The sequence below is a fragment of the Callorhinus ursinus genome, unplaced genomic scaffold, assembly GCF_003265705.2.
Source record: "Callorhinus ursinus isolate GAN/ISIS: 27379988/994484 unplaced genomic scaffold, GSC_fseal_2.0 scaffold1, whole genome shotgun sequence".
NCBI lineage: Eukaryota > Metazoa > Chordata > Mammalia > Carnivora > Otariidae > Callorhinus > Callorhinus ursinus.
The window spans coordinates 136,781,818-136,806,252 of NW_027397063.1; the positions used below are offsets into that span (position 1 = coordinate 136,781,818).

Below are 24,435 nucleotides of genomic sequence, written 5' to 3' on the forward strand. Positions count from 1 at the left end.
TAGGTGCCCCTGGGTCATACAGTCTTATGGAAACCATATCTCAGATTCTGTATAAACCCTCTACCCCATTACACGCCACATATCTCCCTCATTCCATTCAAACAGATCACCTTAGATTCCTCTATATCTATTTGCACATGGCCTGCTCATCCTGGCACTGTGGTGTCACTTGGGCTGTTCCTGTAGGCTCCTTCTCCTCCATTTTTATCAATTACATGCTTCCCACAAGTCCCCACTCAAAGCTTTGTTCTGCATGAAGTCTTTTATGGGAGAGTAGGGCCTATCTTTTCTTTCTTTGCTATTTTTCTGCACTTAAGAATAAAGTTGGGTTTCAATATTCATTTAATACCTCCTATGGTTTGGGGAAGGCAAAAAAGGTTCGTTCATAGACCCTCAAGAAGTGGAAAAGAGAAGTGCACAAAAGTAATGCATTCTGAGGCCAAGAAGAAAAGAACAAGCTTTATGGCTATCCAGAGGAAATCACAGAAAAAGGAGGCTGTTGAGCCGATTTTGAAGGATGCAGATTTTAAGCTGTGGGTGAAGGTAGGAAGCTCGCTTTCTTTCTTTTCTTTTTTTTTAAGATTTTATTTATATGACAGAAAGAGACACAACGAGAGAGGGAGCACAAGCAGGGGGAGTGAAAGAGGGAGAAGCGGGCTTCCCTCGGAGCAGGGAGCCTGAGATTCAGGGCTTGATCCCAGGACCCTGCGATTATGACCTGAGCCAAAGGCAGACGCTTAACGACTGAGCCACCCAGGCGCCCTGGTAGGAAGCTTCTAGGCTGAGAGTAAAGCTGGTTATAAAGTGGTCACACCTACAGAGACATATGAAAATGTATTTGGGGCTGGAATAGGAAGCATTCTAGACTGGTTGGGAAGAGACCAGTTGAGGCACCCTACAGAGGCACCCTTACGATGTGCACAGTGGAACGCGAGCCCAGCTTTGAGCCTGGGATTTCAGGATAATAATTCTGGCAGGAAGAAGGAGGGGAGTTTGGATAACGGCATTATTGGAGGAAGGAATACAGATCAGGAGGGTTCCAGGCAGAAGAGGAGCACCGCAACTTAGGCAGCAGTTGGAAAGGGGCAGCCCATTTGTCAGCATCCAGTGTATAATTGCTTCTTTGCGATTCTGGAATTTCAAAGGCTGAAAACTAATAGTTTCTTCTTAAGTTTGCAGAAAATTTATTTTATGGAAAACGTGACCTAAACTGATGTGATGATATTTATGGTCTTTTTTTATCCTACTTCATGGATCAAAAGATGGCCACCATTCATTTCTGCTTCTCCCAGCCAGAGGTGGTATCTCTTTCCCCCGTTTGAATCTAGGCTGCTCTTGTCACTGGCCTTGACCAATAGAATGTGCTGGAAATGGTTCTGTGTAGCTCTCAAGGCTGGGCCTTAAGACATCTACAACTTCTGCTTTTGCCCCTCTTGGAATGTTCTGGAAGACAGTCGCCATGTAGAAGTCCAGCGACTCTGAGCCTACCATACTGTGAGGACACCCAGGTTTCATGAAGAGAGAGAGGCTACGCAGAGGAGCACTGAAGTGCCAGAATGGGAGCCAACAGAATGTCAGCGAAGCCTTTTTGGACTCTCTAGAACTGCCCAGCCATCAGCTGAAAGCTGCTGAGTGAACGACTCCATGCAACACAACACCGAGCAGAAGAAACTGTCAGCCAAACCCTGCCCAAATTCCTGACCCCCAGATTCATGAGCAAATAAGATGGTTGTTATTTTAAACCACTAATGTTTTGGGAGCGTTTATTACATTGCAAGAGATAACCCAAACACACGTCATTTATATATTTTTTATGGCAGAAAATGACTGCATTTGATGAAAGAGCCACTCTAGACCTCACCAAGGGTGTTATGTAGGATATGGTCTGTGCGTATTTTACTTTTTTAAATTAAAAAAAAATCTGAATTTTGAAATTCACCTGGGCCCAAGGGTTTTTTGGTTTTTTTTTTTTTTTTTGAGAAGGAATTGTCCTTTGTATTACAGAAATAGAGTTGTCTAGACTTCCTTCCGGTCTTCCTGCATTCACTAAATGTCATGCGTGATGCCATAGACTTTTTCCCAGCCACTTTCTATGTGCACCCCTGATCTCCCCAGCTGCATGGCCAGGTTCTCTGAAGCAGAAGCTCTCAAACTAAAGTGTGTATCAGAGCTCCTTAGAGGGCCGGTTCAAACACAGCTTCTTGGGCTCTGTCCTCAAGAGTTTCTGACTCAGTGGATCTAGGGTGGGGCTTGAGAACTTGCATTTCTGACAAATTCCTAGGTGAGAGAACCATTGCTCTAGGGGGGAGTGCCATTATTTCCATTTTTGTTGCATTTACCCACCAGCACAAGGTGCTTAGTAAACTCTCATGGATGGAGTTTCTCCAAATCCTCATCTTTATAATGCTGTTGAAGCCTTAACTTTTACTCCCTGAGGTAATCCTGACAAGGCCCTAGACTTAAAAAGAAACGAATTCCTTGTTTTATTAGATTCAGTTTTTCTTTCTTCTCAACTGATAGGACATGGTGAATAAAATGTCCCTTCTGACCTCTTTTTTGATCTGTCTTGGAGCAGATCAGAGGGAAGGCCTTTCCTGTGACCTGGAAGCAACCCTCTATTTGTGACCAAATTATCATTCCTTTCCTTTTGGTGGTTTCCGAATAAAATTCGGTTCTTGCCAGCCAGCCTTTTACAAAAGAGAGGGAGGGACCACCCAGAAGATCCTCTTTTTGGCGAGAGGACCAGTCTCTCAGAGCCTGCATTTTACAGGTGGCACCACTGAAGCCGAAAGGGGTGGAGCCCACTGGCTCAGGGTCATACAGCTGAAACACGCAAGTGCCGCGTTGGAGCTCAGGTCTAACTTGACCCCGTAACAAGCTGTCTCACTCACGCGGCACCCTCATCCCCTCCCCCATCCCAGAAAAGCACAGCCCGTTTGACTTAACCCACACCTTTCAACCTTCCACCCCCCCAAACATTTCCTTCCGAGTGCGAGGGGATGGTCACACCGATTCATCCTGAGCGGGAACCCCCCCCCCCAAAACTCCCCCGTCCAGTCTCCGGGCCAGGCGCCGTCACCTAGACTCCACGAATCCCCGATAGAGCCACTGCGAGCGCCTGGAAGAGTCTCGCCCTCGAAGCCCAGAGATTAGGTTGGTTCCTCAAATTGTTCCCGACAGGAGGGGCAGGAAATAACGCCGGCCCGCGGTGGCGGCCGCAGAGGGAGGGGGAGAGGCTCAGGCTGGCTCCCAGGCAGTCGCGGCGGCCTCGCATCGATCTCGGGTCTAAGGTCCGGCCGGGTCAGAGTTCCGGCGGCTCTTTCTCGCGTTGGAGTCACCTCCCGACCCCCGGCCTCTGTTATCGCGCAGTGGGTGGCTCCCGGGGCCTCGGAGCCCCTCAGGGGCCCCGCTTTCCCGGCGGCCGCGCAGCCCCGGCCCCGCCGCCAGGTGGAAGGAGACAGGTCAGCGGAGCAGCCAGCACGAGGGGGCGGGGCCTGGCGGAGGCTGGGCGGGCGGGTTGCAACAGGCGCCCGGGACCCCCCGCGCCCTCTCCTCCGCGCGGCCAGCCCCGCGACCCTGGCCGCACTGTCCCCTGCAACAGGTGAAGAGGCAGGCGGCAGACCCGCAGCGCCTCCGCGGGGCGGTCCTTCTCCAGCCCGCCTCGCGCCCGCCCCTCTCCACGCCCCCTCCCCTCCTCCCGGCCTCTGGCGCCTAGCTCGGCCGCCCGGCGGTCTCCCCTAGCGCGGTCTCCTCCTCCTCCCGGGCCCCAGCGCAGCCCGAGAGCCCCGCGCCGAGAAGCGGGGGGCGCCGGGCACTCGCACGACACGCGCCGCGGCGGGACAGTCCCGGGGGGACGCCCCCGGCGCGCCTCCCTCCCCGCGCCCGCAGCGCTCCCCTCCCCCCCGCCGGTGTCCCCAGGGCTCCGGGCCGCCAGGGCAGCGCCAGACGCGCGGGGGGTCCCCGAGGAGGGGCCAGCCCGGCCGAGGCGCGGCGATGGAGGAGCCGCAGCGCGTCCGCTCGCAGACCGTCACCACCACTGCCAGCTCCTTCGCCGAGAACTTTTCCACCAGCAGCAGCAGCTTCGCCTACGACCGGGAGTTCCTCCGCACCCTGCCCGGGCTCCTCATCGTGGCGGAGATCGTGAGTGCCGAGCGCGCGCGGTTGGGGGTGGGGGGGGGCGGCGCTGGTGGACTCGGGCGTCGTGCCTCCGCAGACCCGCTTCCAGGGAACCCTTTTTGCTCAGTCTCGCCTTCTTCCCAGAGTGCAAAACTCAGAGACCCCCTCTTCGAGCGAGGCCCGATCACCTTGCGCTCTTCTGGGCAAGAGGGTCGTGACCCTCAGGATGTCTGCTGGGGGAGAGACCCGACTTGCTGGGCCCTCTCGGTGGTCGTGGCGTCTCTTGGGAGCGGGATGCTTGGTGGGCGTGGAGTTTGTTTTAATGACTGTCATGGACACCTGATGTCTCCCTTCCCTCATCTCCACGTGGATGGCTCCTCCCTGAAAGCAAAGCTTTCTAAAATATAGGGGAGCGGAGGGGACTTTTTTCTTTGCCTATTTATCTCCCTGGTAGTAAAATTGAGGTGAATTAAGAAACTTTTCCTGCGTAAAATCTGAGGGTTTCAGCCCCGTTGAGGACCAGAAGTTTTCCTGCCTGGTTTAGGCTCAGAACATTCCTGGGGAGGAGGCCTGCCTTGGGCATTCTCCTCTTCATAGGACATGGAGGCTAAGAGATCAAGTGATTTCTCCTGAAGTCCCAGCCAGTCCTTCTTGGCTGGAGCCCTGTAAACAGCTAGTGATGGCTACTGTTTATTGACCTCACCATGGGCAGGGGTCCTCTCAAGACCTTTAAATGCCTTTGTGCCCTCATGTAACCCACACAACAGCCCTACCCTGTAAAGGTGGCTTCAGTTATTCCATTTTACATGAGAAGAAACTGAGGCAGAGCGAGGGGAAGTCAGTCATACCTGGGGGTGGTGGGACTGCGATTCAACCCCAGGCCAGCCTGACCCCAGGGCCCTGCTCTTAACTGCTAAGGGGTATCCTTCCCAGCTGTCTCACCAGTCCCCTTTCCATTATATGTCACACACATTCATTTACGCATTTGTGGAGTTGAAATCTAGCTTATGTGGGGTTAGAGAATGCGAGCTATGGTGATATAGATGTGGCAGAAGACTCAGATGCTTTCTCCGAGAAGCCCCCAACAAAACCTGTGTACATCAAGTAGCTTCCCTGCTCCTCGGAAATCTCAGACCCCACCCCAGAATCTACTGAATCGATTCCCCTGCACATAAAGTTTGAGAAGCGTTGGCTCAGCTCAGCCCCTAGCTGGTTCCCGCAGTTGGTATTGAGGACTTCAGGAGACCCAATAAAAAAAACTAAGGTATTGGACTCACCTTGCAGGGCCTGGCTTATAGGAATTCGACAAATATTTGCTGTGTGAATGAAGTAGTTGGCAGGCTTCCCTGCTTGAGCAGAACAAACAAAGCTAAAGTCAGAGATGGGGGCTTCTCCCCCAGGGGTGGTTTCGGATCAGGAATGAAGTAAAATGCCTCTTGTTTTCTGATTTCTGACCGATGTGCTCTATGTTCCATGCTTTTTCAGAAAATAGAAAAGTGAAGGACAAAATGTAAATGGCCCACAATCCCATCCCTAGAAATAACCACGAGTGGTTGATACTTTGGCATGTATCTTTTTAGATCTCAATAAATTGTTTTAAGATGGAAAAACAGGTAAGAAAAATTACCCATACCACTACAATAGTTCAATTTTTATTTTTGACAACTATACATGCACGTTTTATTTATTTATTTTTTTAAAGATTTTATTTATTTATTTGAGAGAGAGAGAGAGAGAGAAACAGCATGAGAGGGGAGAAGGTCAGAGGGAGAAGCAGGCTCCCCGCTGAGCCGGGAGCCCGATGCGGGACTTGATTCCGGGACTCCGGGATCATGACCTGAGCCGAAGGCAGTCGCTTAACCAACTGAGCCACCCAGGCGCCCCATGCAGATGTTTTTAAAGAGTCAGTGTTAACAGGCAGAGTTGTAAGTTTGCCCCCGCGTCTCCTCACTTTCCAATCTCTTAGAGCCATAAACGTTTATAATCTGTTCCTTGATTTTTTCCCCCCAGTTGTAGGTGTTATCCACTGGCTTCCGCCTCTGAGAGAAGAGGCTTTAGCCCTCTTTGACCCATCCCCCACCCTGTATTATACATATAGCCTTCCTGTCTCCCACAATATTTTGGGTGAGATTAATAACCAGTGTAGTGTTGACCTTAGGACACCATAGACATTGTTCTCAGTTGAGCCACTGAGTGGTCTATGAGCCCTTTTCCTTTCCTGCCCAATTTGTTTCCCTGGAGTCGGTAATTTTCTTTTTCCATTTCTTCATTCTCTAGCTGTTTAATCACTAATTTTACCTTAATTGTCAAAATCTATCAGTCAAATGAGAGACATCTGGGAGTCTATCGAGGTCATCTCATGACCAATCCTGTCTGGGAGCCTCTGACTTGCCCGTTCCCCCCCCCCCCCCACCCGGCCTGCTCACCTGGGCATGGGGTCTCCTGCAGCAGCACCCTGGAGAGTCTTTCTCTCCCCTTCTCTTCTGGGTTGGGTCCCCTGCTTCTCCTGACCAGTGTCCCTGTCTGTTTTGCCTTCCTCCCAGTGGGGGGACCACACAGACTTTAGTCGTTTCCTGAGAAAGGATTATGTGTGGATTGAGATTTACGTCTTCCAAAACACCTTGAATTGACTGTTACACATAATTAATAGTTTGACTAGGTAAAGAATGTTAGATTGGAACTTGTTTTCCTGCAGAATTTTGAAAGCAGTTCTCCATTATCTTTGAGCTATTCTGTTTTTTGTTTTCATAAATTTCAATTCTTCATCCTTTCCTTTCCTTTCCCTTCTGGATCTTTCTCCTAACAGATCTGTCAGATCACACTAATGTGCTTTCCTCTGAGGCCATTTTCTTCCATTATAATGAGGACCTCATGTCTTCTTTCAATCCAGAAAGCTCATGTATATGTAAGGAGATTTTTTTAAACTGATTTTTACCTTTCTGTTTTCTGGTTTGGTTTTTTTTTTTCCTGAAACTCCTTTTATCCTTTTTTTCTATGCATATATTTTCTTGTAATTTTACTCAGGGGTTCGGACATGCCGTGTTCAATTACCATGCCATAAACATTTCTCAGGATCTCGGATTTCTCAGTTATTATAGTTTCTGTTGTAAGGAAGTACCGTATTTGATTTCCTCCATTTCCATATTTTGGGGGTGCCTGGGTGGCTCAGTTGGTTGGGTGTCTGCCTCTTGATTTTGGCTCAGATCTCAGGGTTGTGGGATCGAGCCTGCACTGGGCTCTGTGCTGGGTGTGGAGTGTGGAGCCAGCTTGCGATTCTCTCTCCCTCACCCTCTGTCTCCCGCCCCCCCCCACTCATCCACAGCGCACACGTGCGCTCTCTCTCTCTCTCAAAAATGAATAAAAGTTCAAAAAAAATAAAACCTAACATGTTTCTAGGTTTTACTAGTATACCTAGTGCTATGGCAATTTTCCTTCTTTGTCCCTCTTTCCACATTTATCCAGTGATTTTTTTCAAGGAAAAGTTCTTTTTTTTTTTTTTTTTGGAAAAGTTCTTTAAAGTACAATTGTATGTCAAAGAGTGCACAAATTTAAGGGTTTTGTTACATATTCTGAAATTATTTTTCCACCAAGTTTTGCTGGTTTAAATTATTATCAGTAGTGAAAAGCTATTAAACTAAAAATACTTTTTTAAGTTAGGGGAATTTCTAAAATAAAAAATGTGAAGTATTATCTTAAATGATATATGCTTTCTTGATCTAAGATACTTTTTTGTTCATGTTTTAATGTCTAAATCGGGATGTGGCTTACCGTGGCTGGTTTCTTGAAGGTAATGCCATCCAGTACCACTGATTCTTTATGGGGGGTGAGGGGAGCAGGTTTCAAACTATTGCTGTCCCGGCGCGGACTGGCATTAAGATAGACCTGTGCCCAGAAGAATATTACTTTCTGCCTTGAAAAAACCCCAAATACTGAGACAAAGAATTGCTAAGACTCTGACTTCCTGCTTGAATCTGGGAGAAATGAAATAATTGAGAACAAAACACAATGTTTCCCCAAATCTGTTGTCAAATTCCCTAGCCCTGGCTTTCCCCCAGGAGTGAGTGGTCGTAACTAACCTACTCAAACACTTCAGGCTGTGCCAATGTAACATTGTGTTGAAACCAAATTGTAGTCATTTCCTTCCGTTTAAAGTTTTATAAAAGCTAGAAGCAATCCAGTACTTGACCTGTGACTTGTAGGATGCTGTGATCTTATGACAATTACGAGTACTTGAAGAATTAAAGTGATTTGTCAGAAGCTGAGTTAATTGCACCCTTCCTGTTATCGGTGACTTTGAAATGAATTACAGCATCGTGTAATAATGTTAGGTCACCTTTCATATGCTTACTGTCATGAGCAGACTTAGGTGGGGAAGGACAAATAGAGTTTACTGAGACCTGGAATCTAAATCATACTATCCTGTTGAATTCTTAAAAAACAAAAAACAGTGAACATAGTTTTCATTTCACAAAACAATACCTAGTCTTTGTAGAAAAATAGAAAAATGTAGTTAAGAAAAACCCCCTGTCATTCTAGCCCCCATGGTGGTTCCTAACAGGCATGGTACTAGGAGTGGATAGGATTAAAGAAAAAAAAATTGTTTATTGTAATACCTGAAGCTTCTGCTGGTGTTTAGTGCCCTGGGGGTCAGGGTCGCTAAATGTCCTGAAGTGCATGAGACAGTCCCCAACAATGAATTGCTTTACCAATTGCCAACAGCACCACTGTAAAAGAACTCTGAGTGAATCACTATTTAGCACTTGGAATAAACCATTCCAGAATTTTTCAAGTGGTTATGTATCATTTTTCTGTATTTTTTTTTTTTTTTGATGCAGTCACTTGTAAACTATTCTTTGGTTTACTGCTATGGCCATCTGGGCTGGATATCTCCCATTTGTCCCTCAGATCCACTCTACACCCTTCTCCACTCTGTTCTCCACCCTGAAGGCTGACTTGCATGGACTGTCTCAAGGGGCTCCCCTCTGACGTTTCACTGGATTCATCCAAAAGTGGTACCTGCAGGGGATTGGGGGGTGAAAAGGGGAGCTGGTTCTGGGTATTTAGTCCCTGGGATCCCTCCCTGCTGACTCTCAGCAGGTTGACTGTGTCCCTCCATGCAAGGCGGGCTGTCTGGCAACCCTCTGCACACAGCTGTTTTTCCTGGCCTCCGATAGCCATTCACTTCCAGCTGCTCACCACTGCCAGGCCCTGCACTATCACTGTGGTTTTCCTGCATCCTGCTTTATAAATAACACCTTTATTAAACTCAACTCGGATTACCCAATCTGAAAGTGCCAGGTGTCCTGCTGAGTCCTGATAAATTACCTTTCCTCATTAATAATTAATTTCTTATGACATTCTTAATAGCCACATAGTATTCCATAAATATCCAGGCCCTTACTGTTCAGGTTATGTTTCTTTCCTTTAAAAATGTAACAAACTTCCTTTATGCTAACTCTTTCTGGTGGTTCTTTAGTGTTCTCTAAGGATGAGTACTTAGAATTGAATAAAAAGTCTATGAATTTTCTTTAAAGTCAAATTTATTGAGGTGTCCAGGAAAATTCACCCTTTTTAGTGTAGAGTTCTGTGAGTTAAATTTAGCATATGCATTCTTAAAAAGCAGCCCTATGGAGATAGATCATAAAATCGACCTTTTTAACGTGTACAATTCAAGGATTTTTAGGGTACTCACAGAGTTGTACTACTATTTTAGAACATCTTTGTCGCCTCAGAAAGAAACCTCATACCTATGAGCAGTTACTTCTTGTTCTTCCCTCCTCTCAGCCCTTCGTAACCACTAGTCTGCTTTCTGACTCTAGATTTGGCTATTCTGGACATTTCACAAAAATGGCCCTATAATATGTGGTCCTTTCTGTCTGGTTTCCTTTACTTAGTATGATGCTGTCAGTGGTCATCCATGCTATAGTATGTATCAGTACTTCATTCCTTTTTTTGCTGAATAATATTCCGTTGTTTTATATATATATTATTTTGTTTATTCATCAATTGATGGACATTTGGGTTGTTTCCACATTTTGGCTATTATGAATAATGCTGCTATCAACCTTCATGAACAAAGTTTTTTTGTGGACATATGTTTTCACTTCTCTTGGGCACTACGTAGGAATGGAATGGCTGAGTCATAGGGTAAGTCTTTGTTTAATAGCTTGAAGCACTGCTAGACTGTTTTCAAAGTGGCTGCACTACATTACAATCCGGCCAGCAATCCGAGTTCCCATTTCTCTACATCCTCACTAAGATTATTTTCTGTCTTTTTGATTCTGGGCATCCTACAGGGTGTGAAGTGGTATCTCATTGTGGTTTTGGTTTGTATTTCTCTAACGACTAATGATGTTGAGCAGCTCTTCATATGCTTATTTGTCACTTATGTATCTTCTTCGGGGAAATATCTGTTCAAATCCCTTGCCGTTTAAAAAATTATCTTATTGTTGAGTTGTAAGAGCTCTTTACATATTCTGGATACAAGTCTTTTATCAGATAGATGATTTGCAAATATTTTTCTTCCATTCTGTGGGTTGTCTTTTCACTTTATGTGATGATGTCCTTTGAAGTGCAAAGATTCTTAATTTGATAAAGTCCAATTTATATACATTTTTTCTTTTGTGGCTTATGCTTTTGATATCATATCTGAGAAGACTTTCTTAACCCAAGGTCATGAAGATTTACTTTTATGTATCCTCCTAAAAGTTGTATGGTTTTGTCTTACCTTTGAGTCTGTGATGCATTTTGAGTTACTTTTATATAGTGTGAGATAGGGGTCTAAGTTGATTCTTTTCTATATGGTTAGCTAATTGTCCCAGCACCATTTGTTGAAAAGACTATTTTTCTCTCATTGAATTGTCTTGGCACCCTTGTCAAAAATCAAATGTAGCATAAGGGTGTATTTCTGGATTCTCAGTTCTATTCCATTGATCTCTGTGTCTTTTGGCCAGTACCGCACTATACTGATTACTGTAGCTTTGTAGAAAGTTTTGAAATCAGAAGTTATGAGTGTGCCAAATTTTTCTTTTTTCAAAATTGTTTTTTGGCTATCCTGGGTCCCTTGCATTTCCATATGAGTTTTAGTATCAGTTTGTCAATTTCTGCAAAAAGGGGCAGCTGAAATTTCAATATGGATTGTGTTGAATCTGTAGATCAATTTGGGGAGTATTGCCATCTTAACAAAATTAAATTTTCCAATTCATGAACATGGAATGTCTTGCCATTTAATTAGGTTTTCTCTAATTTCTTTCAACAATGTTTTGTAGTTTTCAGCACACAGGTCTTATTTTTCTTTTGTTAAATTTCTTCCTAAGTATTTTATTCTATTTGATGCTCTTGCAAATGGAATTATTTTCTTAATTTCATCTTCAGTCTGTTCATTATTAAAGCATAGAAATCCAGTTGAGTTCTGTATCCTTGATCTTGTATCCTATAATTTTGATGACCTCATTTATTGGTTCTAATAGTTTTTTTTGTGTGTGGTTTAGCATATGTGTTAAGACTTTTGATTCTGCTGCCAAGTTGTACAGAAAAGTTTATACCAATTTGCATTTCCTCTAGTGGTATTTCAGTGTGTAACAGGGTTTGTTTCTGCAAATACTCAAACTTTCTTTTAATATTTGCCAATTTTGTTGGAGTGGGAGATACTCAAAACAATAAAAACTAGTTTGGCATAGACACCATTAGTCAGAAAGAACATCAGCTGATATTTAGGGGACCCCGGATATGTGAAAAAGAACAAATTGTTTTTATTTGCATTTCTGTGATTATTAAAGTTGAATATTTTAAATATGCTCATCAACCATTTATTTCTTTTGGTAACTGCTTGTTTTTTCCTCTTCATTTAAAACATGGGCTCTTTCTTTCTTTAAAAAATGTTTTAAAGATATAAAAGAGAGAGATTACACTTGATCTTAGCCAAAAGGCCGAGAAGTGATAAAAGATATAAAAGAGAAAGAGAAAACTTAAATGACTGTTACCTCCCAGGAGAGAAGTAAGATTGCTTTGGAGAATGTGTTTGAATGGGTTGTTTGCTTTTTAACTGCTTATCTTTTTACAAGTTTACATTTTTTATAACGAGGATGTATTTATGAGTTAATGGAATTAAAGAAGCCTACAGCAAAGTAATAAGTGCTCATTGTAAAGATAAATTTCAAATCATTTATATATAGAATGAAAACTGAAAGTCTCTGCTAACCTATGTCCTTCATGCCACCCCTCATCTACCCACCTGCCTTGACGTACTTACCATTCACATTTCTCTCAGACCTTTTTCTGTATATGAGCATGTTACATAAATTCTGCAACTATTTCATCATTTAATAATACCTTGGTATTTTTCTATGTTCTTATTTATAAGTTTTCTATATACTATGGGTATTAATTTTCTTTGTTGCTTGTTAATAGCATGCCATCTTCCTCAAAATAAGTTTCTAATTTGCATGAAATCTAAACTGTTATCTTTGGGGTGCCTGGATGGCTCAGTTGGTTAAGTGTCAGACTCTTGATTTCGGCTCAGGTCATGATCTCAGGGTCGTGAGATCACGCCCCACATCAGGCTCTCTGCTCAGGATGGAGTCTGCCTGAGATTCTCTCCCTCCCTTGGATGCTTTCTAAATAAATAAATAAATAACTAAAATCTTTAAACTGTTATCTTTATTTAGCCTTCTAGGGTTTACTTTGCTTAAACATGGCTTCCCTACCCCCAGGATTTTGCAGATATTTGAAGAAAATATAGTAGAATTTTTTTTTAGTGTTAAAAGTATTTACCATCTTAAGCCATAAGTTCCTTTTGTGTGTATAAGGTAAGAATGTGATTTCACCTTTTTCCCCAAATGGATATGTAGTCTCACCATTAGTCATATCATATTACATATATGTGTAACTATTTCTTGACCCTAATGTGTCCTATTCCTGAGTCAATTCCAAACCCTTTTAATTACTGTAGCTTCATCATGAATTTTAATATCCAGTAAAGTCTTACAGATTTTTGTATTTGCTATTCTTCTATATTTACACTAATACAAGTGATTTTCAGAATCAGTGTTCCTTAAACCCTCTTTAATACAACTTGAGTTGTATTAAATTTATAAATTAATTTGATAATTTATAAATTAATATAATTAATTATAATTAATCTTATAAATTAATATGATATTGAATCTTATAACCTAGGAATATTGTATCTCTCTATTTATTTGGGTCAATTTATGCTCTTAAAGTCCTCAGTTTTTTCCAAATGAATCTTACATGGTTTTTAAAAATATTTATTTATTTGAGAGAGAGAGAGTGAGTGAGAGAGAGCATGAGTGGGAGGAAGGGCAGAAGGAGAGGGACAAGCAGATTCCCCACTGAGTAGGGAGCCCAGTGCACAGGGCTCAATCCCAGGACCCTGGGATTGTGACCTGAGCAGAAGGTAGACGCCCAACTGACTGAACCACCCAGGCACCCCTTATGTATTTCTTACTAGAATTAAGAATTCTCAATTTTGATAAGGGAGATTTGTCAAAAATTGATTGGATTTATAAATTTCTGATTATTTGTGGTTTATAAGGAAGCTGTTATTTTTCTTATTTCAATCTTGTGTGTTGCCATCTTCTTTGACTTACTAGTTCTAATAGTTTTATTTCTGTTACAAGTAAATTATAGTAGTATCTGTGAATAAGGATTGTTTTCTTTTTCTCTTTTTTTAAAGATTTTATTTGGTTATTAGAGAGAGAGAGAACATGAGAGTGAGAACACAAGTTGGGGAGAGGGGCAGAGGGAGAAGACTCCCTGCTGAGTGCAGAGCCTAATGTGGGGCTCGATCCCAGGACCCCAGGATCATGACCTGAGCCAAAAGCAGACACTTAACCAACTGAGCCACCCAGGCGCCCTGGATTGTTTTCTTTTCCTTTTTATATTTATACTTTACTTTTTTTTTTTTTTCATTATTGCATAGGTTGGCACTACCAGTGTAATGTTGAATGGTTGGGATGATATGAGTGTCCTTGGCTGGCTCATAACTTTAGTTGGGCTCTTTCCAATGTCTTAATGATAGTACACGTTTAACTACAGGTTCTGGTATACATTCCTTATTGAGTTAAGGAAAGGAAGTTTAACTTGTACCTGTTTTAATCAAAAACGATTACTGAATTTAGAAGATAGGATTTGGGGGGAGGAGTGTTTATCAATGTGATCATCCAGGGTTTTATTTCCCTTAATTTGCTAATGGAGTGGATCATATTAGAAAATCAAATGTTGAATCATTCTTGTGATCTTGGAATAAATCTCTACTTAGTTATATTCTTTTAATATTCTATTATAGTTTAAAACATTTTTTTTACTCTTGAATTTAATTTGTTAATATTATATTTGGTTGTTTCTACACTCATGTAAGACCAACCTTTTTGATTCATTTGCTGTGATCTATTTTGTTTGACTTTAATATTGCCATACAAACTTTTTTGGCTAACATTTATCTGTTATATTCTTGTCCCTTTATTTTGAATTGAAGTGAGATTCACAAAACATAAAATCAACTATTTTATTTAAGTTTTTATTTTAATTCCAGTTAACATACAGTGTTCTATTAGTTTCAGGTGTACAATATAGTGATTCAGCAATTTCACACATTGCCTAGTACTCGTCAGAATCAGTGCACTCCCCTGTCCCCCTCACCCACTTCACCCATACTGTCACCCCTTCCCTTCTGGTAACCATTAATTTGTTCTCTCTAGGTAAGAGTTTGTTTCTTGTTTTGTCTTATTCTCTCTTTTTTCCCCCCTTTGCTTGTTTGTTTGTTTTGTTTCTCAAACGCCGCATATGATTGAGAAGCAGGAGAAGCAGGCCTCCCACTGAGCAGGGGGCCCAGTGCAGGGCTCCATCCCAGGACCCTGGGATCATCACCTGAGCCGAAGGCAGACGCTTAAGGACTGAGCCACCCATGTGCCCCAAGGGTTTTTCTACCTTTTAAATATTGTTGATAATGCTGCTAAAAATATTCATGTACAAGTTTTTTTGTAGACATATATTTTCATTTCTCTTGCATGTATTCCTAGGAGTAGAATTGCTGGATCATATGAAAACTCTACTTTTAACCATTTGAGAAACTGCCTGAGTTTTTTTTCCAGAGTGGATGCACTATTTTATAATCCCTGCACTACTTTTTATTTATTTTTTAAAGATTTTTTTAGTTAATGAATTTGTTTTTTAAATAATCTCTACACCCAGCACGGGGCTCAAACCCACAGCCCCAAGATTAAGAGTCACACGCTCCACTAACCAAGTCAGCCAAGCACCCCACTGCACTACTTTTTAAAAAGTTGATTTCTTAGGAATTGTCTCTTGCTGGTTGTCTGAAGCTTCCCACCCACATTACTGAACAACTATTTAGACTTAACAAGTTTAGATTTTTTCACACTCTTTTGTCAATTTTTTGTGTCATTTACTTTCTTATTTTTCAATTTCCAGATAACTCCTTGAGTAATTGTTTTAGAAAGACTTTGAAGATGGTAAACTTTTTAAATTATTGCACATCTAAAAACATTTTTCTTTTATCTTCATACTTGAATAATAATTTGGTATAAAATTATAGGTCCTAGCATTTCTTTTCATTAATTCTTTGAAGACCTTGCTTCATTATCTTCAAGCATCCAGTACTGTTAATAAGAGACATGATGGTCTGGTAGACCCTAGATAGGCCTTGAGGTTCAATCCCTCCCAGGTCTTGTCCATTCATGATTGTGCATTCCCCCAGACTTGGTTGCAGCCCAGCCTTGCATGAAGTGACTTGCATGTTGCATTACCCATGAGAATGTAGAAAGATGGCATTGGTGGTATAGCAAGAAATTGTGGGTGGAATGTTGTTTTATTGGGATGAAATAATTTGTGAAAGGTAGTTTTGCAACTGTATCTGGTAATTATACTGGCGCTTCATTCAGGTTGTTGTGGTTGGGAATTAAAGAAGATTGTTAAACCCTCACTTGGAGTTTTCGGAGTCCTGATGGGGTCTCTCCCTGGGTAGACAGAATGCTGTTGTCCCAACCTGGTATTGATGGAGAGGACCTGAAGTCCCTCTCTCAGGGCGGTTCAAGCCTGATGTCCCCTGGTGATCCCTGCTGAGAATATGTCCTTTGCATCTCTTGCAGAACATAATCTTTGTAATATTTAAGTCAGAGGGCTTGTTTGCCCTAGGCTATAAACCCACTCCTCTGTGGGAATAATGTTCTTATTTCCTTTTAAGCAACCAAATGGTTTTTTTTAAATCTCCCTAGAAGCCTTTGGAATTTTCTCCCTATGTTTAGAGATCTGTAGAGATCATAAAATTTACCACTATGTGTCTAGAGAAGCATTTTTCATTTATCAGCCTTCATTGGACCCATATAACTAATATCCAAATCTCTCTTCAGCACAGAAAACCTTTTTGTATTTCCTGCATCTGTTCTGTTTTCTCCTTCCAAAAACTCTTTATTCAGTCCGGAAGTTCCAGGAAAGATTAAACTGTCTTCAGTATCTCCTTGCTTCCCCCGCCCCCAAACTTTCCTTCTCTTTGTTCTTTGCAGAGTTTTAGGGAAATAACAGTTCCAGCCCCAATTCAGATTTTCTGGGGAGTATGGTTTTTTGGGGCTTTGATATTTTAAAATCCCAACAGTTTGTCATTCTTTTTAGTTTGTAGCCCGATTGCTTCTTTTTTTTTAATTGAATCATTTTAAGACCCTTTAGTGTATTTACACTTTGCGGAGAGACCTCTTCTGTTTGTTGAATCTGTTGGCTCCTTCTCTGGCAGATTTCCTCAGTCTTTGGTGATTCATGTTTGTTGGTTTGTAATTGTAGATGAGATGGCTGGAGAGTGCTTAGTGTGAGTGAGAATCCTGTGCCTCTGGCAGTGAACACAGGTTTTCATCACATGACCTATACCTAGTCAGTTTTGTTTTGTTTTGTTTCCAGAGGAAGAGAAATATTAATCCGGCGAAGGGGGGACATTAAGGAATAGTGTACCTCTGTGTACTTTTCTATGAGGTGTGCACATAGCTTGTTGAAGCATCTGGCTGTCTTGAAGCTTTGTCTTGGGGACTATTTCCAGAAGTAACTGCTGGAGGGAATCGGGGAGACGATGATTAACTTGGCAGCTTCTAAGCCTTCAGATTCATAATTAGCAGATTACTCTCGGCCTATCCCTTCTCCCACTTCTGTTGTTAACTATAGTCTGGATTTTTCTGAGGGTCTGTTTGGAAGCCTCCCTTTTTTGATAGGTCCTCAATTTTCCTTTCCAGAGCTTTAGGTTAGAAATCCCATGTTTGTCATTAGTTTGTTCCTGCGTCCCTCACTGCTGCTGCTGCGCTATCCAGCTTTTCAGCACTCGTCTATTTTTTTTTTTTAAGATTTTATTTATTTATGTGACAGGGAGAGAGAGGGAGAGAGAGGGAGGGAGAGGGAGAGAGAGCATGCACAAGCAGGGGGAGCAGCAAGCAGAGGGAGAGGAAGAAGCAGGCTCCCCGTGGGTCTTGATTGCAGGACCCTGGGATCATGACCTGAGCCAAACGCAGCTTAACCAACTGAGCCACCCAGGCGCCCAAGCACTACTCTGTATTTTTAAGTTACTTGTGGGTTTTGTTTGTTTGTTTGGTTTGGTTTGGTTTTTTGGTCATTTCAGTGGGATTTAGAGAGGATGAAGAGGTAAGCATACAGGTCTGGTCAGCTACCTTGAAAGAGAAGTTCAGCTGTTTTGTTATTCACTTATAGGTATTTTTAATGTACAGAAGGAATATTGACCTTCTCTCTGTGTTGCAAATATTTTTTCCAGCCTATCACACCGTAATTTTATTGGTGATGATTTTATTTACAAAATCCAAAGTTTATCTTCAAATTTATTCATTTCATTCCCCCCCCACATTTGACATTGTGCTTAAAAGTTTGTACCTCACTAACAAAAACCAAATACTTTAGTATTTAACCTTTTTCTTTTAGTACTTTTTAGTATTTAACCTTCATATTGCAATTTATTGTAGCAGAAGGTATAAATTCGAGCTCTAACTTTGTTTCCAAATGTCTGTTCACTTGTCCCCACAGGATATATTGACAACTGCTCTATTCCGGTCTTTGTTCCCATGTTCTAATATTTGTGGTTCTAGGATACGTTTTAACATCTGCTAGGGGAAACCACCTCAGGCATAACTTTTAGAATTTTTTTAAGCCCTACGCTGCTGTGTCCCCTCTCTCCTGTCAAACTGCATTGGCTTTTGATTGGATTTTTATATAATGCGTGGATTAATTTTGGGACAAAGGATTTACATTACTTTAGTTCCTACGAAGACGACTTCTCTGTTCCCTTGTCTTCAGTGATGTGTTAGGATTGATTCTTATGCTTTTCAAGGTCTTTTCCAGGTTTTTTTACAGTGTAAGTTAATAATGCATCTTTTATGCATTCAATCATCAGGTATGTGGTGAATATATATTGTGTGCCAGAATCTGTGTCTGGCATTTAGAATATGGTGGTAAATAGCACCTTTCTATTTTTATTACAACAAATGATCAGAGATAGATGTAAGACATAAAAAAAAATATGCTTAGGGAGGTACTGAAGGATAGTTTAAAACTTCAGATTTTCAAATTTGATCTGAAGTTCAAAAGGCATTTATTCCTTGTAGGCCTTTGGTCCATTATTCATCTCAAAATCTAAAATATAACAGATGCAAAATATAGTTTGTTTCTTTTTGCTAAGATTTATGACTAGAACTATTCCCAGGAAGGTAGCAGTACTTTTCCTTAGACGCATATTTTACCATTAATTTTCTTTCTTTTTTTTTTTTAGATTTATTTATTTGTTTGTGGGGGGAGGGGCAGAGGGAGGGAGAGAGAGAGAATCTCAAGCAGACTTCCCACTGAGCGCAGAGCCAGACTTGGGGCTTGATCTCATGACCATGAGATTATAACCTGAGCTGAAATCAAAAGTTGGATGTTTAACCACCTGAACCACCCAGGTGCCCCACCATTCATTTTCATTTAAAATGAAATGTTTTTGTTTTTTGTTTTTTGTTTTTTTGGATTTTATTTATTTGAGAGGGAGTGAGAGAGAGAGAGCATGAGTGGAGGAGAGGGGCAGAGGGAGAGGGAGAAGCAGACTCCCCAATGAGCAGACTCCCCGCTGAGCAGGGAGCCCGACGAGGGGCTCAGTCCCAGGACCCTGAGATCATGACCTGAGCTGAAGGCAGACGCTTACCCAACTGAGTCACCTAGGCGCCCCACCATTAATTTTCATTTAAAATGAAATGAATTTTCACTCTTATTATTTCAATTGATATTAAGCCAGCCCAAGTTTTGGGGAATCCCTTCTTACATTTACTTTCTAGTTGAACATTGATTTGAGGAAATAGTTCCTGAAGGATACATGAATGAGTCAACCATACTTGTGGAGTGCAAGGTGAAACAATTCTCACCTGATTGTTTCTCCCTCTTCTATAACCACCCATCAGGTTCATGTTAACCTGTCCAGTAAAATCTCCTTTCAATGGGAAAGCAGGATATCCATTTGTCTTGGTCAAGGTTCAGTTGCAGATGACAATATCCACTCTAGCTGGTTGAAGCAGCAAGAGGTTTATTATATATCGGTAGATGGCTTCCAAAATTTTTTGTGGGGCTGAAAGAGCAGGCTTTAAGCTGCTTCCAGTAAAAGCTTCCAGAATCACACCTCAGAACTCCCCTGTCATGGGTAGAAAGGCAAAGAAATAGGATCTACTCTCACAACTGCTGGATCCTGGGGCTCCATTGCCTCCATTGTGACACACGGCCCCAAAAGGCTTCCCCCTGACTTGCCTCTCAACACTATGAAGCAAGGGATGGGACACTGGGATTGCAGGATAGTGGCCACAAACAAACCACTCCTTGGTTTGCAGTGGGAACACAGAAGCAGGCAAAGCATGTCTTCTAACCCCATGATGTTGTCTTTTGCTTTCCAAGCCTTGGATGAGTGTGACTGCCCAAGCTGCGTCATGTATGGAACCTGGGCTATAATCTGGTTTCCAGCCTCTGGTGAGCAATAAGGCATACTGCAAGGGGAACAGAGTGGAGTTGAGTGGATCTACGTGCCGTACTTATCACAGCCACTTTCATTGGCTTCTACCAGGCTCATTGTGTTGGAAGTGAAAGACCTGTGACTTGTCACACTTCTAGGACATTCAAAGGACTTGCCCTTTTTCAGTTTAGACATGCATTCAATTTCTAGCTATACGATCTTTCACAACTGACCTAATATTTCCTGAACTTCCATCTATAAAAATGAGAAGGGCAGTGATGACTTAGCAGAGGGATAGCAGAAGGTAAAATTGCTAAAATACATGTAAGCCCTGTCCCAGAGTTAACATTGGTTTATTTCATGGCTAAATATAGATTTCTTTCTTTCCTTCTTCCCTCAGTAGATCCAGACTATGAAGATTAAACCCACTTGGACAGGGCTGCATTGAGAATGAATGGTCATATCTTAGCTTCTAGTGAGTGTTTATGCACCCAGCAATGAGCATGAACATAGAATTTAGCTGCTGTGGTATGTACTGAGGTTAGGAATATGATGGTACTTCTAATTAAAGAAACTTAAAGGCTACAGTGAACACTACAAAGACCCATTTATTTTACCTTTTAACATGATCAGTTCACTTAGACTGTGAATAGGTGAGTGACCCAGCTACAATTATGAAAGGTGCCAACTTTGTAGGTGTAGTGGAAACATTTCATCCATTTATGTTCCTGTGTAAACTCTATTCAAAGAAGGTCTTAAAAGCTATGGGGTAGGTCAGTTTTCCAGAGGTCTGAGTTTAATGGCCTGTTTTGGAAAAACATGCAAAGTTCTGACCTTCTTATCTTGCCTTACCCTTTCCTCCTTCTATCAAAAACCTAATTATACGTGGTGCCACTTTCTGGGGGGAAAATAATTCAGAGGAGAAAGACATCTTTATTGTTGATTTGTAACCTGCCTTGTTTCCAGAAAGGACTGGAGGCAGGACAGACGTCTTTAAGTTGAGGTTTTAGGGGCACCTGGGTGGCTCAGTCGGTTGAGCGTCTGTGTTCTGCTCTGGTCGTGATCCCAGGGTCCTGAGATCGAGCCCTGCATTGGGCTCCCTGCTCGGCAGGGAGCCTGCTTCTCCCTCTGCCTGTGCCCCCACTCATGCTCTCTCTTGCTCTCTCTCAAATAAATAAAATCTTTAAAAAAAATCTATACAATCATTATCAATCAAGGATTGACAAGCTTCAAAGATCACTTTAGAAAGAGAAGAACTTTATCATAAGCACTAAACCGTGAGCAGACTTGAAGGGGCATTCTTGAATAAGATTCTTTAGAGACAGAGAACAGTTGTGTTTCCTGATACTGTGTGTGGTGGTCAAGAGGAAAAAATATCCAGGACTTGTCAGCTCATCTGCCTTTAACTCTAGGTTTACTTTAGGGGGGAAAAAATCTGTGTGCTTTGAGGCTCTGGCCTCCTTCTGGTTTCACAAGCCCAGAAATTTCCTTAGAGATGGAGACGTTAGAGGACACCTATGTAATCGCTATATTTAATATTCTACTAGCTTATACTTTGGAAATCATGTCTCAGGTTCCTTTAACTGTGACATGAATCTTGAGTGGTTTTCCTGTTCATTCACATTTCAAATCACGAGCTTATGTTCTCACTGCCCTGGGAAGCTAATGTTGGATTTTTTTTTTTTTTTTTTAACTTCCCTCTATGTGACTAGGTTCATTTAGTGAAAGGTGGAAGACCAAAGCTCAGTGAACTGGGTCACTGGTTAATACCAGGCTGGCTTAGCTGCTAGCCTGTAGAAAGAGAGCTCAGGTGGGAGGTGGTGTTTGTGTTTCCTTTCCCTTGGGGGACCTGAAAAGGTTGGGCCACAGTAGTTCAGTTGGTGACTTGCATAATTGAAGAGTAGGGAGGTATCTTCTGCAGACTCGTACCATGCCCCCAGAACTAAGATTCCTTAAAACTTTTTTGTATGTGAAATATCATACGGTACTAAACTTAAATATGATATAAAGAATAATAAAACAAGTATATGCCAACCACTCACCTTAAGAAATAGAACTCTACCATATCTTAGAGGCCCCTTGTGTGCCCTGCCCTCTTTCCCAGAGGTAACTCCTGTCCTGGCTTTGTATTCTATAAAGTTCAAAGTGTTCCAGCCATTGTTTAGCCTTGACTCATTTTGAACTTTACAGAATATAGAGTCATGTGAGACTTTCTTCTGTTACTTGCTACTTTTATTCATCCTTGAGTGTTTTCCATGTTGATCCATGTAGCTGCCGATTAACTTTAAAATTGTATTCTATTATAGAAATGTATCATAATTTGTCCCTTCTGTGTTGATGGGCACCTGGATTGCCATGTTTTAAAATGATTAAGCTTTCCATTTTGTATTTCTTATCTGTTTTTCTTCTATTTGTTTGAAAGTTCTCTATCTATCCTTTGGTGGATTCGTTAGCTATGTTAACATTCATACTTAGTCTGCTATACAGGTTGAAATTGATGTGTATTTTTAACCTGCTCCTAAGCAGAAACAAAGACCTCAGAACTCTAATTCAGATGACATCCCTTACAACTTATAATATTATACTCTCTTCCACCTACATGTTAGGCATTATAATTATTGTATACAGTCAACAGTTTTGTTTTACCCACAACCCACATGGTTGCCCGGTATCTTTGCTCATTGTTTTTTCTTATATCTCAGGCCCACCATCTGTGTTTGTTTTTACGAAAATCTTTTTCTTCCTCATTCTTGAGAGATAATTACACAGATTATAGAGTTCTAAGTTGTCAGTCTTTTTTGTCTCCATACATTAAAGGTGCCATTCTTTTGTCTTACTGGTTTCCGTGGCTGCCGTTGAAGTTGGCAGTCAAATTGCAATTTGCCTCTCCTTTTTAATTTGGCTTCTTTTTTTTTTTTTAATTGCCTTTGTCTTAGTATACAGCAATTCTCATTGTATGTCTGAGAATTTCTTTTTATTTATCCTTGGGTTTAATAGGGATTCTTGGATCCAATTATGTGTTTCAACAATATTGGAAAATTCTCAGCCATTCTGTCTGGAAATGTTGTAAATATTGTCTTTCTCCTTTTATTTCATGTCCTTCTGAAACTCTAATTAAATATGTATTAGATCCTCAGACTCTTATCTTCTTTTAAATTGATAATTTCCAACTCTGTGTTCCTGGCCTGAATTTTATTATGTTTATTTTTATTATATCTTCTATTTTAATAATTCTTTTTTAGCTGCTTAATCCATACATTCAACTTTTAAATTCAGTTCTTTACATTTCTAGAAATTCCTTAACTTTTTCAGACCTTCTGTGTTCTTTAGAGCCTACATAGACTCAGACCCAACCCAAATGAGAGACAGAGTGTTGCTCTGAATTGAAAGGGATATTTTTTGCTCTCTACCCATTGCCAAGATTGAGATAGCTGTTATCTTGCTGTTCCCTCTGGACAGTGAATTAAGTCCTATCTACCTTGACATTGGAGGGATGGTCCTTTAAGATTCCACCTGTACTTGGGGTGGGGGTGGGAGGTTTTTTCCTGTTAGGCTTTTCACCTTGGATGGGCCCTTGGCTTTTTTTTTTTTTTAATCCAACTATCGGGATTTTTCTTAAAATTTTATTATGTTATGTTAATCATCATACATTACATTAGTTTTTGATGTAGTGTTCCATGATTCATTGTTTGTATATAACACCCAGTGCTCCACGCAGAACGTGCCCTCTTTAATACCCATCACCAGGCCAACCCGTCCCCCCCCCCCCTCCCCTCTAGAACCCTCAGTTTGTTTCTCAGAGTCCATCGTCTCTCATGGTTCGTCTCCCCCTCCGATTCTGCCCCCCTCATTCTTCCCTCCTGCTGTCTTCTTCTTCTTCTTTTTTTTTTTTAAACATATAATGTATTATTTGTTTCAGAGGTACAGGTCTGTGATTCAACAGTCTTACACAATTCACAGCGCTCACCATAGCACATACCCTCCCCGATGTCTATCACCCAGCCACCCCATCCCTCCCACCCCTGGGCCCTTGGCTTTAATTATCTTCTACCATCTAGCACCAAGATGGAAGTTTGGCAAAGGATCTGAATAGCAGTTTCTCAAAGAAAATATACAAAGGGCCAGTAAGCACATGAAAAGATACTCTTTCTCCTTAGTCTTTAGGGAAATGCAAATCAAAAGCACAATGAGGTAACTCTGCACACCCAGTAAGATGACAGTAATTAAAAAGACAGGCAATAACAAGGCTTGGTGAGGATGTGGAGAAACTGGAACCCCCACGTGCTGCTATTAGGATTGTAAAACAGTGCAGCTACTTTGGAAAA

General features: G+C 41.7%; 1 protein-coding gene and 1 pseudogene across 2 annotated transcripts in view; one reads left to right on the forward strand and one right to left on the reverse strand.

Annotated features, from left to right (window-relative positions):
* The first annotated feature begins 1,833 nt into the window (after positions 1-1,833).
* Positions 1,834-24,435, forward strand: part of CMTM8 (CKLF like MARVEL transmembrane domain containing 8) — a 109,926-nt gene continuing 87,324 nt past the window's right edge. For both annotated transcript variants that reach the window (XM_025870660.2, XM_025870653.2), the window contains exon 1: positions 1,834-4,140. In XM_025870660.2, coding sequence (XP_025726445.1) covers positions 3,994-4,140 — 147 coding nt within the window. In that variant the 5' untranslated portion in view covers positions 1,834-3,993. The remainder of the gene's footprint in view (positions 4,141-24,435) is intronic.
* Positions 11,970-12,056, reverse strand: LOC112834831 (U2 spliceosomal RNA; annotated as a pseudogene).